Source organism: Callospermophilus lateralis, chromosome 17 (assembly GCF_048772815.1).
Source record: "Callospermophilus lateralis isolate mCalLat2 chromosome 17, mCalLat2.hap1, whole genome shotgun sequence".
Classification (NCBI taxonomy): domain Eukaryota; kingdom Metazoa; phylum Chordata; class Mammalia; order Rodentia; family Sciuridae; genus Callospermophilus; species Callospermophilus lateralis.
In genome coordinates, this window is record NC_135321.1 from 854,683 (window position 1) to 875,166 (window position 20,484).

The 20,484-nt window shown below is 42.9% G+C and overlaps 1 protein-coding gene across 5 annotated transcripts in view; it reads right to left on the reverse strand.

The window, feature by feature from the left end:
• Window positions 1–20,484, reverse strand: part of Atp9b (ATPase phospholipid transporting 9B (putative)) — a 258,118-nt gene that overhangs the window by 40,907 nt on the left and 196,727 nt on the right. For all 5 annotated transcript variants that reach the window (XM_076837216.1, XM_076837215.1, XM_076837218.1 and 2 more), the window contains 2 exons: window positions 13,004–13,116; window positions 9,872–10,120 (listed from right to left, as the gene is read on the reverse strand). In XM_076837216.1, coding sequence (XP_076693331.1) covers window positions 9,872–10,120; window positions 13,004–13,116 — 362 coding nt within the window. The remainder of the gene's footprint in view (window positions 1–9,871; window positions 10,121–13,003; window positions 13,117–20,484) is intronic.

Consider the following 20,484-nt stretch of genomic DNA (forward strand, 5'->3'; position numbering starts at 1 on the left):
TCCTAGAACCAGCCACTTCTCCAAGGAGCAGAGGCCAAGTGTCTTCTGACTGGGACAGTGGCAGGCTCACCCCCATACATACAGATCTCTCTGGGCACCCTAATACTTCTCTGTATTAAATCCCACATGCAGTTTTTTCGTGGCCTATATCCCTATCTCTTTGGTGATATGGTTGTTCAAATCTCTTGCCAAGGTTAAACAGTTTTTTTTTTTTTAATTGAGTTGAAATTCATGTGTTTTGTTTACCAGTCTTTTACAGATATATTTTGCAAATGATTTCTACAAGTTCGTGGCTTGTCTTCATTTTCTTAAAAATGTCTTTTGAAGAATGTAAGATTTTTATTCTGAAATCGAATTAATCAATTTTTTCTTTTGTTATCTGTGCTTTCTGTGTCCTGAGAAATCATTGCCTAACTAGCTTAAGGCTACAAATATCTGTCCTAGTTTGCTTCTGTAAACTTTAGTCCTTCAGGTTTTAATCTGAGTTTAAGGTAAGGTCCTTGCTTAGCATCTGGATGGCTACCTTAAGAAAAAGTCTTGCTTTCCTGCCCAAGGGCTTTTCTGAGAAAGGCCCTCCACTCCCTCAGACCAACCCCACCTATAACCTCCAGCATTAGGACTCACCTGGCTCTAATCCCTGAGCCTGCCCCATAATAGTTCCAGGACTCAAGCCTGCTTTGCCTCTCTCCAGCTATGGAGAGATGGCCTCTATTCATCAGTTCTGACAAACAAACTCTCCTGTATATCTCTGCCCGGTCTTTCATTTCTTGCTTGCCCTATCTCCCAGTTCCTCGCTTTCCTTTCAATGTCCCATTTAAAGTAACTGCTATAGTTGGCAAGAGGCATGGGTGGAAGCTGTTTTGGTATACGGCTGTCCAGTTGTTTTGAGCACTCTTTAAAAGGCGGCCTTTCTGTGTTCAATTCCTTGAGCATCCAGTTTTTAGTTGCTCACAGCTAGTATATAAAAATACAACTTATTTTTTGTATGTGGACATCCTAATGTATACTCTTGGTAAATTCATTTTTAGACCTAAGTAACTTTTGCAGTCTTTGGGATTTTCTATGCAGATGATCACATCATCTATGAAGAAGGGTAGACTCATTGCTCTGCTCCAAGTGGTACACCTTGAACTTCTCCTTTCCTCCTGCTGCTCTGGCCAGGAGCTTGCGTACAATGCAGACTGGTTGGTGTGAGAGGACATCTTTGCCTTGCTCTACACATTTAAAGAAATCCTGTTTTCCTCCACTGTCATGCTGACCACAGGGCTTTTCACAGATGCTCCTCATGAAGCTGAAGATTTCTCCTTCTCTCCTAATGCACAGAGAGGTTATTTGTTTCAGATGGTGTGACCCTCACCCATGATTTGTGTTTGATGTGACTACAGAAGCATGCTGTTGGATATGACCTGCTTATATTTGGTGACAGATGTATGTACCTGTGTCCCAAGTGATACTGCAGTCTTTTTTCTACTACCTTCATCTGATTTTGGTATCAGTTTAACAATGGCGGCATAAATTACCTGAGAAGTGTCCTTTCCCCTTTATGTTTCAGAAGAGTTTGTATAGAATGGGTCTTATTTCCCCATTAATGTGGCAGAATTTACTACTAAAGCCATATGGCCTAGAGTGTCCTTGTAGGAAGGTTTAGAATTAAAATAGAACTGCTGTAGTAGAAATGGGATCTGAGGTACCTTAGGGCATTTCAGTGAGCACTGCGGAGCTTTGGTAAGATGTGCCATCAGCAACACATGGGAACATGCCCTCTGTTCACTCTGGCTCATGAGCTTCCTCCCGAGGTAGGGGGTAAGGCCACCAAGGCTGGCCCAGTGCTCCTTCTGGTACTAGGGACCCTTCCAGCACGGAATGCAGACCAAGGACTCTCCTGTGGTGCTCAGTGGCACTGGAGATCCCAGATGAGCTTGTCTTGTGTTCACTGTAGCAGAAGTGGTTGTGGGGCACCTCTGGAGCATGCTGGGGGAACTGCCTTCACAAGCTATGTGAGCAAAGTGCCTTTCTGGTTTGAATTTACTACCATCAGATATTTCTGAGCTAGTTTTGTTTTGATCAAAAATATTTACTGAATTTTAACATAAATATTTTTTTCCAGAGTCTCCAATGACCTGATTTGTAAAGTTCGTATTAACCACCGAATCCTTCTTATACGCACTACTTGGCCATAACATATTATTCATTTAATATACCATAAGATTTAACTCAATATTGTCTTTTAGGATTTCTACCTCTATTCATAAGAGTCATCTGTAAATTTCTTTCTAGTAATGTATATATAATTACACTTACACACACACACACACACACACACACACACACACACACACATGATCTTGGTAAGACTTCAGGGTTAGGATGAAGGTGGCTTCCTAGGATGAGCTGGATGGCTCTGGAAACTTCTTGCTCCAGAAAGCTGTTTACAGTGTAGGACTTATTTGTGGCTCCAAATCATTGACCTATAAAACTGTTGGTTCTAAAGCTGTTTTGATGTTTTTCTAAAATTTTTCTCTGGTCTGTTCAGGTCTCTTTAGATCCAAATTTGCCAATTCATATTTTTCTAGGACTAGTTATTCTACTTAGATTTTTGCATTCAGGTTTGTTTCACTTGCCATTTTTTAAAACACATTTTTAAAAATTCTAGTTATCTTTTAACAATATTTTTATTTTTATTTTTTTTAATATTTATTTTTTTTTTCAGTTATCGGCGGCCACAACATCTTTGTTTGTATGTGGTGCTGAGGATCGAACCCGGGCCACACGCATGCCAGGTGAGCCCGCTACCACTTGAGCCACATCCCTAGCCCCATTATTTTTATTTTGTTTACTTATTTTTATGTAGTGCTGAGGATCAAACCCAGGGCCTCACATGTGTGAAGCAAGTGTTCTGCCATTGAACCACAACCCAGCCCTCATCTGTCATTTTTACCAATGATTTTCCAATTTCACCAGCCTGTCAAAGAACTAGCTTCTGAACAGCTGCTTTCTCAATGTCACTTGCTGTTTTTCTCTCTTTGTTCTTGTCTCTTTTTTTTCTCCCTAATACTGGTTGGATGCAAAGTCAAATGTTCCCCTTCCTTGGTGGACTGCAAAGCATTCCCATGCAGAGGAACTGGAGCCTCCCTGGCTACCCGTCGCCCTGGACGCCCCTTGGTGCTTGCTGAGAGCTTTCCATCAGGGCCTCTGGACAGCAGCCTCTTCACAGGCTCTGCTTAGGTCACCCTTCTCTGTGCCAGGCCAGACTGCACACTGTGTGTGGCGTCTTTTAACAGGATACACATAGGAGTGTGTGGCAACTCCCAGGTCTGGCTCAGAGGGCCTCTGGCTGCTTATTCTTCCAGTCAGCACAGCCCTTGCATTTGGGAGCTGAGAGTGAACATCCCCCGTCCCCACTCCCTGCTCCTTTTTGGGTGGTACTGGGAATAGAACTCAGGACCCAGACATGCTAGGCAAGCACTCCTGTCACTGTGCCACACCCCTGGCCCCTTAGCCTTTTGTCTGGTGATGTCAGGGATGCCAGAGGCCACCCCACTGGACACACAGTGGCCAAGGCTGTCTTGTACTCAAGCATGGCTTTCTGGTGAGATTGAGGTTCTAGCCCTGTTACTTGGCTTTTCTGTTTAGACAATGTTGTTAAGTATTCAAAACACTGGGAGAGTGGCTTATCAAACAGTCACCAGGTGCATCTATATTAGAATGGAATTCACTGCTGCCTGACATAACAGGACATAATCCCTGGGATATTTTTCTCTGAAACATAAAAATAACAGCCGAGAACATTGAGGCTTACTGTATTTCAAGTGCTATTTCTCTGATTACTGAGATTTTAGAAGTTTCTGAAACATTATGTGATCACTGATAATAACACAAAGGTAAACCAATAACTAAAATGTGTGAAAAAAGCCTTGCTGGGTGTGATGGCACACACCTGTAATCCCAGCATCTCAGGAGGCTGAGGCAGGAGGATGGTGAGTTCAAAGCCAGCCTCAGCAAAAGTGAGGTGCTAAGCAACTCAGTGAGATCCTGTCTCTAAATAAAATACCAAACAGGGCTGGGGATGTGGCCCAGTGGTTGAGTGCCCCTGAGTTCAATCCCTGGTACCAAAAAACAAACAAACAAACAAACAAAAAAACCAAAAAAAAAAAAACCAACCTTCTCATGTGAGAGCCTGAGCTGTTTCCTTCTCCACAGGCCACTGGGCAGCTGGGCCCAGCTCTTTGTTTTCACAGTCAGTCACACTGAGTGAGCAGTGCAGAAAGGTACACCCAAGAGTCACATCACACGGAGGAAGTAAAACACGGAGCAAGATTTTATCAATTTTCCTCTGTAATTCCATTATCCAGAACCTTCTGTGCAATTATTCTTGAAAAGCCTAGCAGAATTTCCCTTATCATATTAGCAATTATATACATGTGGCTGCCAGCTCTGCTCTGAGAATACATTTTTACTATGTACTTTATAAATCATAATTTAATCACTGACAACTCATCATTTTTGATTGTGGTTATCACAATTGTTGTTCTAATTTAATAGGATTATTAACTTAAAATGCAATCTGATCATCTGGAAAAGCTGCTGATCGATATTCACAGACAGGCCACGTAGTATTTACTCTCCACTGGTCCTGAAGGTCGCAGAGTGAAGGCTTTGTGCCCCTGACAGTGATTTGCGCCTCACAAATATATTGACAGACACCACAATTAGTCTTGCTTCAATGGGCACACACAATAAAATGAATTAAAAAATACAGCACGCCCCATATATTAGCACTGACTTCTGTAAATCCAAAAGCAATGCTATTAGGACGTAATGTTCCTCTATTTTTAAGTAACCCACTTGTGGTTTGTCATTAATTCTAGCTGATTCTTGCACATCAGTGCTGAAGCAAGGCAATGATAGCCACATTTTGGCATAATATTTAAATGCAGAACTTACTGCTGGGAGGACATATAGCCACAGTGGGGAAGGGGTGCTATTGAGCCAGGCGGACATTAAAATCCACAGCCAACCTGCTTGGACCAGAGCAGCAGAGTCTCTACAGGTCTGTCCTACTAGGCCCCGGTCCTTGGAGGACCTGAGCTAAAGTCCTTCATGATCACATAAGACATGTATGTACTCCACACAGGCTCACTGCAACTGCACGGGATGGGTGTGCCAACCAGAGGGACTGGCTGTAAATCAGGAAGGAATTTCCAGGGAGCACTTGACATCTCTTGGCTGGGGCTATGCTGAGCCTGGAGAGAGACAAACGACAGGAAGCAGAACCTTCTGCTCTCCTAGAGAAAATGAAATATTGATCCCTTATCATAAGAAACAATGGGCAGGGCATAAGCAGCCTCCCGTCCTGAACACCACAAGGCCATCCACACAGACACCAGTGCCACTCTGTGCACACCTCCAGTGTCCCGGTACTCACACCACTGCAAGCAAGGACCTTTGCACTTATGATGAATTCCTCCAGAATTCCATTATTTGTTTAATAAAAGTTCACTTGTGTGCATGTGTAGGTAAGATAAAAGATCCTTTCTGCTTCTAGGAAAATGGGAAGCAAGGCTGCATACACTGTGAAGAACAGCCAACGGTGGCAGCCAGAGACTCAAATACCAGGGCATTCTGCCTAACAAATGACACTCTTTCTCTGGATGAGATGACACTGGCACCATGACCAAGAGGGCTGTAAGAGTGTGGCGTTGGTAAGGAATGCATGGAGCTAGTCAGGTCTCTTAAATGATGCTGCAGCTTATTAACCATATATGTTGTGATAGGTCAAAGCTGAGGTTAAACAGAAAACATCAATCGAACCATTTCCCTAAATAAAGCTCCAGGGTGCAATATTCTAAGCACTTTATTCAATAAAAAATGCTTTTAAAACGGTACTTGGGTGATTGGGAAACATTGCTATCATCCGTCAACCTAACTGCAGCAAAGTTCAATAAGCTAAATAATGAACCATTTAGATTATTTTCCTGAGGCTTTGGGGATTTGCAAACATTGCATCAATACAGCTCTTTAAAAATTATGATGAAGTTTTACTGTTTTCATTTTCAGATTTAAAATATATATCAGGGATTTAAAAAAATACTTAATGTTCCGCAACTTTCAATAACTGTCCAATTTCCAAACAGGTCAAAAAAGTTACATATAAGATTAATAATTTCCAAGTTATAAATTCTCTAAATTCTTAGCAATTTTTGAATCAATGAAACCTCTATTGCAAATTCCTAGGTTAAGGTTTAAAAGGTATTATGATATGTAAAAAACTTTTAAAAAAGTCCCACATACTTTTAACAAAATTTGTACTTTTGGCAGGAAATAAGGTAAACACACAGTGCAGTTTTTTTTTTTTAAGTTGTAGTTGGACATAATACCTTTGTTTTATTTATTTATTTTTATGTGGTGCTGAGGCTTGAACCTAGCACCTCACACGTGCTAGGTGAGTACTTTACCGCTGAGCCACAACCCCAGCCCCCACAGTGCAGTATTTTAAAATCTTCAATGACATGTTCCTTGGAAGGTCTCCGGCCCCAGTGCCCGATGCTTACAGCCAGGAAGTAGCTCTTTGCCAACGTGGGGTCATGCGAGTGAGAACCTCTAGTTGCTCGGCAACAGCACATACAGAGAAGAGTCGCTGTAGTGAAAGCACGCAGCCCTGTCTTCACAGGAAAAGGCCTTCTTCCCCTTCAAAAGGCAGTTATAACTTCTGTCTCAAAGTCTTTGCCAAGAAGGTGGCAGCTGGTGGCCCTCAGCCAAGAAGATGGCACTTGGTGAGTCCTGTATGTTTAGCCACCCAGCCTCAGTTCTGGGACCCACTCTGCTCCTGGTTGTGGAGACATGGTGTTCTCCTAAGTTCCCTACACTGAACAACAGACCTCGACACACACACGATCCCACAAGTTGTACTGAAACAGCTACCGGAGACTGGGCGGATTCACTGATGGACATGACTCAGGAGACAAGTGGGGCAGTGGCAGAGGGGCCCTGAACACTGGCCATCAGCTGCAGGCTGAGAAGAGTCGCTGCAGTGAAAGCAGGAGCAAGGAACGGTGTCAGTCCCATACCCCAGCTTCCCCTCTTTCCACAACTGAGTTCACTCTGGAGGTCTGGGAAATCCTAACAGTTCAACAAACTCCAGTTATCGCAGATTGTGTCAGTGTCCTCTGAGAAGACAGACCCGGCTCCTCGTCAGTTTCATTATTTACCAGGAGGACAAACGCCTTCTCAACTTCGGATGTGCCTTACCACACTTTAGGAATCAGCTCCTGTTGAACTTCCAGTGCTGTGGCTTGTATCAAAGACAGCAGTGACATTCGCTTTGTAAAGTATCACAAATCTGCTGGTACACTTAGGCTTTCATTTCACTACTCCTTATCATTATGTGCCAGAAAAAGGCAACTGGGGCCATATGTCTTAAATCTCACGGACCAACTTCAGGAGGAACCATCAAGAGCCACTACCTCCAGAAGTACTGGAGAACCTTAGAACACCAGAAGAGGGTGACATGTCTTCACGACCACCCATTCATCTCATATCAGCATCAGTCTTCAACCCTGACGGCAAGCTCAGAGAACGATCTGCAGGACACAGCTCTCCTCATCTCTGGACAGCTGCCAGCCCCACACCTCTCAAGAATGACTGGCGCTGGTGGAGTCAGGTGCTAGTGTGTATGTGTTAAAAGATGATTTACTAAGGGAAAAGCCTAGGCACCCACCTGTCTGCATCCAGACAGAATTGAGAACTCTGCTGACATGAAACCCCATCCTGCCCCAGGAAAGACACAGTCACAGCGCCCTTGTGGAGAAAGGAAATGATGGCACTGTTTTCTTCTAAATCAAACAAGTAGAACCCTTCTGTTTCCAGAGCCTGCAGGAGATAAGGGAGACCTGATTCTGGGTGACGTCCTACCCCTGGTGGGGCCCTCTGCACCGGGAAGGAGTGGGGCTCCCTCTCCATTCTCTGCGCACAAACATCTGTTCACTCCCATCTTCCTGGAGTGGGGAACTTGTTCTGGTTGTTCATGAGGACCCTTTCCTGACAAGTTTCTCAAGCTGTATCTTCTGTGTGACTGTCACTGGCAAAATAGACATATGGGTCAAGTGCTGCACTCCGTGGTACATGTACCACCCTCCTTGTGCTCACCTGCTGTCACCCCTCGAGGCAAGGTTCTGCTCTCCTCAGCAGTGTAAACTGCCAGGGATCTGTGTGCTCTCAGGCCTCTCTGTCCTCGATGCCCTGTGCCCCACACTCCTTCAGGTCTGCTGGCTAGCTGTGCAGCAGCCCTGGGGTCAGTACCCTTTCCTCCTATCTGTGTGGCCTGTCTACTCACTCTGAAGCTTCTTTTGTGGCTTTGTGAGGCCGCAGTCTGTACACCGCAGCACCATTCAAACTTATTGGGTTCTGTACATGCACAGAGCTGTGCGCTCATCACAACCGTCAGTTTTAGAACATTTTCTCTCCTAAAAAGATGTCCCGACCTGTTGCCATCACTCCCTGGCTGTTTCCCGGCACCCTCCTTGTTCTGACGTTTTGCATACATGGAATCACAGGCCATGTGGCCTCCTACATTCCCCAGGTTCCGTGCTGCAGCATTCTTTCCAGGACTGGCTGCTCCTCTGCTGTGTGGGCAGACCACTTTCTGCCCCTCCACTTACAGTTGGGGCTGTTTCCACCTGTTGGCTACAATTCTGCGAACACATGTGTTCAAGTGGCTGGGTGTACACATGTTCTCATTTTTCTTGGATATGCTCTAGAAAAGGACTGGTGATACCTCCACACTTGACAGCCAGCGCTGTGAGGGTGGGTGAGAGGCACACCTTGCTTCTGGACTAAAATACTTTACAGAGCAGAGACTTCTCTGCAACAAACCTGGTCGCCAGAACCAACAGCACCCTCTCTTTGAGAATACGAATACGGGTCTGAGTTCCTCTTTTCACTTTGATTACAGGCATTTTCCCTCCGATTACTCACGTATGTGACCCAGGTTGACAAGGTCCCTGAAGCAGCAGTTTATTCACCCTGATTCCACAGCTGCTCTGACTACTCCACCTCGAGTGCCTCAAGGGCACAGAGTGTGTCCCAAGCTGTACATGAAATACGCTAAGACCGCAGAGGTATCAAAAAATTTAGTAATGAATTTTACCACTCTAAAAATTATCAAGAATGATGTAAACGTAGAAAGGTTTAATTTACCTTATTTAAGATTTTTCCCATGTCTCTTAAATTTTGAAATTATTTAGATACTAATTATCTTTTTTAATACTGGACATTAAATCCAGGGGTGCTTTGTCACTGAGCTACATCCCCAGTCCTTTTTATTTCTATACAAGGTCCTGTCAAGTTGCTGGTAGGCTGGTCTTGAACATGCAATCCTCCTGTCTCAATCTCCCGAATCACTGAATCATAGGCGTCAGCCACCACGCCCAGCACGAGTTCTCTTTTGAAATAGATACACTGTATCTAAATTCTGACAAAATACCTGGACATTTAATATGTAAGTCTGATGATTCATTTGGAGATGAGGAAAAAAACTGGATGACAGAGTGTATAACAGTCCCAAGTTTCAACAGCTTTACGTAGATCTGCCTTTGTCACAAGTTAGTTTATAAATCTCAAAACTCAAGTTTTTCTCATGTTATTCCCTGTAATCAATCCTCAGCTACCTTGGGAGGTAGGAACAGTTTAGGACCGAGGAGTGCATGCACTAGACCGGGCAGGCAGTTCTCACCTTTGCAGACGGAGCAGTTATGGAGGCTGGGACGCAGTCCTTGCTCCCCATGCCAGAGAGAGCCAGCGCACAGAGGTCAGAGGGCTCTGCACCATGAAAAACTACTTCCTGAAGCAAGAGTTTCTAAGGAACGCAACTCACCTCGTCCGGGCTGGACGCCTGGTAGGTGCGGTTCTCGTCACTGAAGTCTTGGTCTGCCTCGGCAGACTCAGTCTCCCCAGTGACACCAGCCTGGGACTCATACACGGGGGTCACGTTGTGGCATAGGGCGATGGCTTTCACTGCCTCGTGGACTCGACTGCTGACACTCTTCCTGACTTTGGGAGTTGAAGACTGGGCTCTTCTCGGTGGGGTTGAACTGGGGTTGTTTCCACCAGTTTGAGGATGAACCTTTAAGATGAAGGATGTTACGTAATTATGGGCCCAAAAGAAAACTAGATGCTGACACAGGGATTACTGACACCTGTTATTTTGTAAGCTAAAAGAAATTGCTAGGGTAAGAAGAGTGGTTGTCTGTGTCCTACACAGCTGAGCTACTTTACTGTCTTAGGAATGTAAAGTGCTTTGGGATTTCTAGGTTGTTGAGCATACCAAGATAGTTGCTATAACTTAAAACCCGACCACTTCTTTTTACTTTACCTCACTTCATCTGTGGCATGACTTTGCTACACCCTGAATAATTCCTGTTCTTTGCTTCTGAACACAGAGCAAGTTACACAACTAAATGGAATGGCAATGGCCACAACATCTTTCTGCTTTCTCAAACAATGCTATGGACGAACTGGTATAAAGCTGAGAGTTGGATGGAGCTTGTAACACTCCTCCCTGCATACCACAAGCATACCTGGCTGTACGTCTCTGAACTGGCGCATCAGGTTTGCATCTAATGGTAATGAGATGCAGTCTTGTGAAGTTGTGGATTCCTTCGGAGGAAATGACCCCTTATACCTCAAAGCAGCTGCCCACTGTGTGCAGTGATTACGTCTGGCTCTCATCAGACCCAGCAGTGTGAGTGAATTGCCACCCTGGTGCTCAGCCTGCACTGCCCTTCACTGCCCTCCAGAGCTGCCAGCCCCACACCTGCACTGGGTTCCCAATGCCACTGCCCCTGCAGCAGAGATGTCCAGCCGCTCCCCTTTTCTGAATTATGTTTACTGATGCCTACACAATCTAATTCCACACAAATTCCATTAAAGACTATGCCCTCCATCACCAAGTGCTTCCAGAGGGGAATGTAACCAGGTTATAAAAGATCTGTGCTGCATTACAGTGGATCTACTAGACCACTGTCATCTCACTAACAAAGCAGAACACAAAACAAGGATGACATCAACTTAACACACAAAGTACTGTGTACAGATAGACAGTTTTTAGTAGAAATGACATTTAAAGTCCTCTTAGGTATAAACTTTAAATATCTGTCTTTGTAACCATTTTTGATCTTTTCTGCTTTTAACTTTTGCTGTTAAAATGACTTATTTGGAACCACTAAAACCATATTCATGAATAATATAGATTAATTTTAGAAAAACAGATGTACGCAGACACTACTTCAATATAGACACAGAATTCTAGGAGAGAAGGGAAGCTTTACTCCTTTGTTTCAGATTTCTCTTCTATTAATGAATAATCTATGGCTAGGGATGTGGCTCTCTGGTAGAACACATGCCTGATATACATGAGGGCCTGGGTTTGATCCCTAGCACTGCAAATGAATGAATGAATAAATAAATACAAAGAACACACACACACACACACACACACACACACACACACACGAAAATGAGGTCTTTTTATGTGGCAACCCTCAAGGGTATAATACATGCCGACTGGTAGCAACTCAGAGGAGAGGTTTCCAAATAGTAGTACCCACTACCGGCAATGGGATTCTGACCTGTCCCAGTGGAGAACTGCAAAGGCAAAGTGCAATTCAGCCTAGTTTGTGCCGAGCCTTCTGGAGAGAATGAGTACATGTGAGACGTTCCCTGGCTCTGGGCCGGGGTCACAAGTTTGGCCAACAAGACCTGAGCTCTGACCACCCAGCTAAGCTATGCACTTCTTGAAACCCAAGGCCTGGACTCAAGGTGATATGATTACTGCATTCAGAGCAAACCAACAAACAGGCAGAGAAGTAACCTAAGAAGGGGAAATTCGTAACAGACCACAGTTTTGAACCTGGCATGTTAAATACATAGCCTTGAACTGCTAGGTTTAATTATACTGAATCAGTGACTTCAAAATTATGACAGGCAGAAAAAAATCCAAATGAATGAGATTCAAATATACTTGGGGCCCAGGGCTGTGAGAACCTTCCATTTGATCTACACACAGTTTAATGTTAGAAACACATACTGTGAGAAGCAGCCAGACCCAGGAATAAATCACAGAGGTCATCCTCACATTCAAAGCACATAATTCCTAGCCAGGAGTGGTGGCACAGGCCTGTAATCCCAGTGGCTCAGGAGGCTGAGGCAGGGGGATTGTGAGTTCAAAGTCAGACTCGGCAACTTAGTGAGACCCTATCTCAAAATAAATAAATAAATAAATAAATAGAAATAAAATTTAAAGATGGGGGGCTGGGGATGTGGCTCTGTGGTTAAGTGCCTCTGGGTTCAACCTCCTGTACAGAAAAAAACAAAAAACAAAAAAAGCACACACAATTCCTGCCGACACCTCAGAGAACTCTTGGGAGGTTGTAATTCTTACCAAACCCCAAATCTTTGTCTATTATAGACATGTAATAAATAATTTTCAGATAACAGTATGATTTTTGAGCATCACTTCAAAACATGATGAGAAAGAATAACTACAGCATCCTTAGGTACTGAAAATTGTTGAGTGTTGAATGACAGGTATATGAGGACTCATAGAACTATACTTTATTTTTGTTTAATGAAAAAAGAATTTCTTTAAATTTTGAGCTCAAGTTTCATTTATTATGTAGAAAAACAAAGGGACTGTTATGAAACATACTAAAGACAGTTATCTAGTGAGTATTCTTCAAAATTCTGCTTATTGAATTACCATTTTTTAACAAATAATTCACTAAGAAAAAAATGTAAGTAATTGATTTAGGCCCTCTTTCCCTTTTGTGACTACACTGATACAGAAATGCTTACTGAAAACTACTTCTGGATTGAAATATTAGAATTAATGATTTAAGTGATACTGTAATAAGATATAACAATCGGAGATATAACACAGGCTCAGTGTAGCTCAACAGGGTCTTAGCTCCTCCCTAGAGAATAGCTCCTGGAGAAATGAATCACTTACCTGTGCGTAGGAGCTCAGGACGTGGGTCTGGATCTCATCCATTGTGTCAGCTCCATAGGAGACAGTGCCCAGATGGAGCCGCCTGAATGTCATCTCATTCTGGGTGAGAGTTCCTAGGACAAAAACACAGCACTGCATAAGGAAGGCCTTAGCTCTGGATCTTGGTCTGCACCTGCCTGTTCTCAGAGAGCTAATTGTGCAACCAGGATGTTCTGCTGATGCACCAGGTACCTGCATGCTGTTCTTCTCGCTGTGTTGATGCTGACCGTGGGAGGAGAGGTGCTCCACCTGCAACAGTGGGCAGGGCTCTAGTTAAATGAAGAGCTCTAAGTTCTGCTTCCCAGATCTGTTATATGGCATGAATGCAACTTCTGCCTGTTTGGAAAGAGACAGGCATAACACCAGGAAGCAGGGTCGCCATCTTCACAGTCACAGTGGAGAGCACAGCTGAGGAAGACACCAATGGGAACCTAGTCGACATGCCCATCAGCTTTAAGACAGCCTATCTTGAAAAATTATGTACTGTTAGGCCACGGAATAGACACTAGAGATGTGGTGAGTTCTGGGCATACCTTTGTATCACCTGCAAGATACAACACACTCTCCTTTGGGGAGCTTCGGAAAGACAGCTACCAGGAGGTGCTTATTTACATCAGAGGCATCAAAAGGGATAATCATCAGGACTGTAGAAAAGCTGGGTCATGCATATTTCATGCAATATACAAAAACACATGAGATGCAAGTGATTTACTTAATGTGTTCACAGAACATAGGAGCTTGACTGCCCTATGAATATGGAAAGAATGTGCAGCAATGAACTACTGTAGAACCTCTTCTTCCCTTGGTGCTTCTGTAGCCATTCAGAAGCTCAGACAGGGATTATGCATGGATGCTGACGTGGGGAAGCAGCAATGTGAACAGTTATCACAATCAAGAGAGAAGTTTAGGCACAAAGTTGTTAGGATGCCCTAAATTGTGTTGTTAGGGTTTGGTAGTTATGTAACCATTTGCCAGGTGATAAACCAACTCTGACACCTGTTTCCTTATTAAAAAAACTGTCAAGTTCTATTATTCACATGAAATTTGCTGATGCTTCCATATTTAAGTTTTGAGACTAAATATTAGTATAATAAAATATTTTGGATTTAATGAATAATTTGTCTTTGAATAGTAATTTATATCACTGCAGGCAGCAGCTAGGTGGGCTGAGATGCTCCTCAGCTGTGTTGGAGGTGCAGTAGGGGGGCCTCCTGGCTCACGGCTGCAGACGCCCTATCAAAGATCTTCTTAACCTACGTGTATGGGCTGCCTTAGTCAGCTTTTCGTCACTGTAAAAAAATGCCTGACAAGAACAACTTGGAGGAGAGAAAGTTCCTGTGGGGCTCATAGTTTCAGCTACTATAGTTTCAGTGGTCAGCTACTCCTTGGCTCTGGGTCTGAATAAGGCAGAATTTAATGGCAGAGGGACGAAGGAGGAAAGCAGTCATCTCATGGTGGCCAGGAAGCAAGGGGGTGGACTGTGACCTACTCAAGTTATTGCTTGTAATGAATCATGATATACCATTTAATTTGGGGCATCCTTTTCCAGAAATTATTAGAGAAGAAAAATTTGGCTTTTCCAAATGCAATAAATCTACATGAACAACAAGTATTTCCCCAAACAAAGATACAGGATTACAATCACTCCATTCAGACCACTTTTAGACAAAGATGCTGGGGCTCTGAAGTGTCTACTTTTCTAATCCAGCATTCTGATTACTGTCCTTTTAAAATATTTATTCTTAAGCTTTAGGTAGACAAAATATCTCTATTTTTCATTTATGTGGTGCTGAGGATCAAATCTGGTACCTCGTTCATGCTAGGCAAGCTCCCTACCACTGAGTCACAACCCCAGCCCTGGTTACTGTCCTTTTTAAGCCTGCTGAACATATTTCAGTGCTGAGGCTCTCAACTTCCACAATGCTGTTTATAATGCTTTGCTTCTTACCACCCGTTAGAAAAATCTTGAGAGTGATTCTGTGTACACGGCTCAGAGACCCATTGAAATGTAGTGCTCATTATCAGACATACCTAGACAGATGCTAAGATACTCAATGTACTGTTACATATGTACATTTAGTTGAAAATCATCTAAAAGATTACTGATGTCTTAGGTTTGAGCTGTAAAGCTCTATGTTTATTTTATTTATTTTGCTGTGGTGCTGAGGATCGAGCCCAGTGTCTCTCAATGTGTGAAGCAGGCACTCTACCACTAAGCCATGGGCCCAGCCACCTTGTAAAGCTCTGTATTTAGATTCCTAAAAGCCTTTTATTGGTTGCTTATTCATTCCGAACTGAGAAGAATGAAAAGGAAAACTCAGAATAATTTCTGAAGACTGAGAAACTTAAAATACTACAATTTTAATGTTTACATTTAGGTCCGTGATCTACTCTATATTGTTTATGATGGAAGGAAGGAATTCAACTTCATTTCTTGCACAGCATCTTTTTTTTTTTTTTTTTTACAGTTTGTTCCTTTTCCCAAGGAATGCTTTGACATCTTTGTCAAAGCCAGCTGACTACAAAACAAACAAACAAATAAAAAGCTTTCCTTGTGGCCTCTTAACTCTATCCATCCATCCGTGTCTTTCTTTATGCAGTACCATACTGTCTTGACTGGCTTTGTAGATTTTGAAATTGGAAGCATGAGTCTTCCAACTGTATTCATTTTCTGGATTGTTTGAGCCATCAATGGTCTCTCCTGTATCTGCATGTGGTAAAACCAATGGATCAGCTTGTAGATTCTGGAAAGAAGACAGCTAGGATTTTAACAGGTACCGTGTAGAATCCATGGATCAATTTGGGGAGCTCTGTGGCCATCTTTTTTTTTTTAATATTAATTTTTTTACTTGTAGGTGGACACAATATCTTTATTTCATCTTTATGTGGTGCTGAGGTTTGAACCCTATGCCTCACATGTGCTAGGCAAGTACTCTACCACTGAGCCATGATTCCAGCCCCTCTGTAGTCATCTTAATATCAAAAAGTATTTCATTTTCTGATGCCATTATAAATGAAACTGCCTTCTTAATTTTATTTTGGATAGCACATTGTTAGTATATAAAATACAATTCATTTTTTATATTGATCTTACATCCTACAAACTCACTAGTATTGTTGTTGACATATTTTTAGGGGATCCCTCTGGGTTTCCTATACACAGACCAATCTACACACAAATAGAACCTTTGCAACACGAATGCCACTTCTTTTTTCTTGCCTAGAGTCTTGAGGTTCACAAGCAGAACCATCCATAACAGGCAAGAATAAGGAACAACCCAAATGCCCCCCAGACCCCACTCAAAAATGGATATGTAAAATGTGGTATATCCATATAGGGGAATGCTATGTGGTCATAAAAAGGAATACTAGAGTATGGATGAACTTGCAAACATTCTGCTAAATCAAAGAAGCCAGACCCACAGGCCACATGTTGCATGATTCCATCCACATGTAATGTTCACACTGGACAAATCCAGGGGTAAAAGCAGACCCGGGTTTGCCCAGGCAGTGGATGGGAGAGGAGGACCAAGAGTGGTTCTAATGCATGTAGCGCTGCTGTCTGAGACAATGAGGGTCTTGGATGGTACTGAGACGTCACAGTTATGCCAAAATGCTAAGAGAGTGACACATTCTGTGTTTCTCATCTGCATCAAATGACTATGAATAATTACTTTGCATCTCCTAAAATTGCTAAGTTGCTAATAAATGATGTTGAAAGCAGTTTAAAACTGATAAATTCAAATAAGTGACTAGTATATCTCATCAAATACAATTTGGCTTTGTTATTTTGGCATCTCAATTAAGATACTCATACCTTGCAGGGCCAACGAAATTAGAATACCACCAGACATTCCTTTGAGGCACATAGTTTCCTTAAATATTAAGAGGAATTCTGAAAATATTTCACAACTTCTTAGTTTCAGGCTTACTTTGCCCTCTTGTACAATAGTAGATAATATAACAAGATTAAATCAATTAGGTAAAAAATAAGAGAATTATTTTTCAAATCTTATCTCAAATCTTTTCATGACTTAAACCAGTTAATGATTTCTAAAACTTTTGTCATCTTAATATGACAAAAGGGAATAGGCCCTTAGGCTGGAAATTTAAAAAAAGAAAGAATTAACTTAAAAACAAGATGGTAAGAGAGACTCAAGGGGCTGCGGTTGTAGCTTAGCACTAGAGTGCTTGCCTAGCATGTGTGAGGCCCTGAGTTCAATCCTCAGCACCATATAAAAATAAATAAATTAAATAAAGGTATTTTGTCAACCACAACTAAAAAATAAATAAATAAATATTTTTAAAAGAGACTCCATAGCAGAGAACGGCAACAGGGTGGTTATGATACGAAGTTCCCAGGTTTGTCTAGGATTTCTAATGAAAGTGCAGTGGCTCTTTGAAGAAGCACAGGTTTCTTGGACTGCAGTGCACAGAGGAAAACTGCTTTCTAAGGTAGAGTCCTGAAGGCACCACTCTCAGGGCAGTGGCAGATGCCACCCTCGACCAGCAGAGGAGACGCTGATTAGACGTGACTGGGCTGTGATTTGGTTTCCTAAGAAGACTCACCAGGCCATAATTTAAAAAAAGCAGGCAGGTGACTGTGATATATAAACTAAAGCAACTCTTACCCAGAGGGATACTATTCTCAGGAAGACCTTAGCCAGGCAAATAGCCAAGCATGATCAGTGGTTACATCCAAAGAAACTTACTTATACCATCCCATGAATGAATGGAAACAACTTCTCAAGTGATGAGACCAACTCACCAAACTCTGAAATACGCCTTGGTCTTCACAAATACCTAACATTATTTAAATAAATAGAGTCCACATTACATTCACCGTAGATCAGGCTCTCCTGGAGGCTGAGGTTTCCAGTTGCAAGCATCTGTGCAGCTACTGTATGTGTAAGGTATCTCAACTGGTCTAAACACCCTGGAATGTTATGTAGGACCCACACCCAAGCACACACCTCAGTGAATAATGCACCCATCTGACTAGGGATGTGTGCTGTAACTGAAATGTCCTCATTGCCATCACACAGGGGACACTAATAAACACGGCTAACTCCCACTTGTGACGTCTGTAAGCCTTGTTTGTGCTGACGAGCACACATACACCATGCTCTGCTGCCTTTAGGACAGACTTTGGAAACAGCCTTTCCCTCATGGCAACACTGTCCTGAGAAACACAAGCGACTTAAGTCTGGACAGCACAGAACTTTTGGGAAAGGGATACTATAGTTAAAATATAAGTCCTAAAAACCTGCTGTTTTAGTGGGTGTTTGTAGTAATGGCTTCATTCTACATGAAGATAAAAACTCCCTGACAAAGGAAGTAGTGTACTGCTTTAGTAGGTTGCACCCTGAGTGAAGTGTTAAAATTTATGAGTTCTCTGCAGCATTGTTCTTAAACAATGGCACTGTCAAATGCAACCAGTGAGAAGATTAAAGTTCTCCCAGCAGATCAAGTACAAATTATCCATCCTCCTGCTTCAGCATCATTTGTTCATTTATCACACAGTGTCTAGTATTTCTGGTCAGTGTCAATATGGTCTGCATCCTTGTAGTTCACAGATGTCTACTCTTGTCGAATGAATTACTTTATGTTTCACGCACTGGTGACGGCAGATGTGTCACTATAGCAACATCATTAATTTTGGATCTTACCGGAAATGTGCATTCCAATCAAACCTAATTATACCACATTGCTTTCTTGTCCACAAGAAGGAAACCATAATGCAATTATTGGGATACTTCATTTTTCTCTTCTGCCGTGGCAAATGAAAGAGCCACTGTGATGGACGCCTCTTGTCAAAAAGCATTCTGATGAAGCACACGCGTATGAAGGTCTACTGTGCACTTGTGTCAGTAATGAGAGTGTCAGCTCAGGCAACAGCTCCCTCTCCACCATTTCAGGGAAACTGGGCCAGGTGGAAGATATCTGCTAACTGCCCTATGCTCCACCCCTGACACTAGAAGCAGAGATCTCTGTGCTGGAACCTTGGCACGCGGAGGACAACTCATCTACTGAAATAGGAACTTCAAGACCAAAAGGGATCCTTTTTGTCCCTGTAATGCAATACCTTCTTGCTAACACAGGACGTGCACTGGCCTCAACAAGGTGCTAAAAACCTGGGGTAAGGGTGCAAAGGGAGTCCCTGCCAGGTTGGCACTCAATTTCTGCTTCTGTGTTCATCCACTATCCCCAGCATGTAGAATCACCAGCACTCTTGGACTTTCAATGGCTGAAATCCCATTTGACTGCTCAGAATGGTTAGGGATCTGCCAAGGCCATCCGCAGAGGGAAGCCAGGATTCAACCCCATGTCTGACTGACTCCAAATCCTATTTTCGTTCCATCAGACCATGCAGAATACATGTTTAAATAAAACTTAAGTGAGGAAGTAAAAAAATATTAACTATCCATATGCAGAAATAATGCATCCGTATGATTAGTTTCTCATCAGCCCATGACTGTACTATGTGGTCTTCATGACAGGCCACAGCAACGCTGCCATCTCCACGGATATCAGGAGGTAGGTATCCTGTCCCCCTCCCCTGGGCAAGAATGGTGGGCCCAAACCCAAAACCAGGCCATGAATCTAGAGCTCCCTGGAAGACAGTCTCTTCCCAGGAAGAGGCCAAGGCTGGAGATATAGCCAGAAACATTCCAGCTACAGGGCTTCACCTTGTGATTACTGAGACAGGTTCTTAAAAAATAGTCCAGACCAATGAATTTAAAAAGCCCATCCAGCTTCAATATCAGGACTTGTACTCCTCCAAGAACTTGTATGAAAAGCAACAAAATGCATAGATTTTTATCACATTAATATACTCTATGTAACTTTGCTATGATCCTTTTGAAAATCTCATGTGCTAAGATTATTTACTTACTGTGTTTTAAGAATCACTGGTTTGCTTTAAAGCAGCATAGAGTGAGGAGGTTTCAACTTCATGATCCCGTGCTAAGATCATGTGTCCTACCCTGATGGAGCTCAAATTCCAAAATGAAAAGTGGGGCAGGTGTAGTTAAGAATTCCATCGTTGTTTAAAATGTAAAATAAAAACTCAGCATTTTAAGGAGGGATAATGTCACAGAACATTTATTATAAACATCAGATGGTGAGAGATACAGAAAGCATGCAGCAGTCACTCAAGCTTACTGTAATTCTTGGGACGTACTTGCTGGTAAATGAAATGAAAGAATAGATTAGCAGCATGCTTAGAAATGTCCGTGCAGGTCATTTGGCACAAAAGGGCCTCTGGCCCCCACCAGGTGTCCTCCACGCCTCTCCTAGCTCCTCTGGATGGGCTCCACCGTTAGTCCGGGAAATGACACAGGGGGCGACTCTGACTGTGGTCAGAGGGCAACTGGTGCAGGACCCTGGGCCTGGGGGGGTAGCCTCCTAGCATAGGATGTCTGCATTCCCATCCCAAGAGG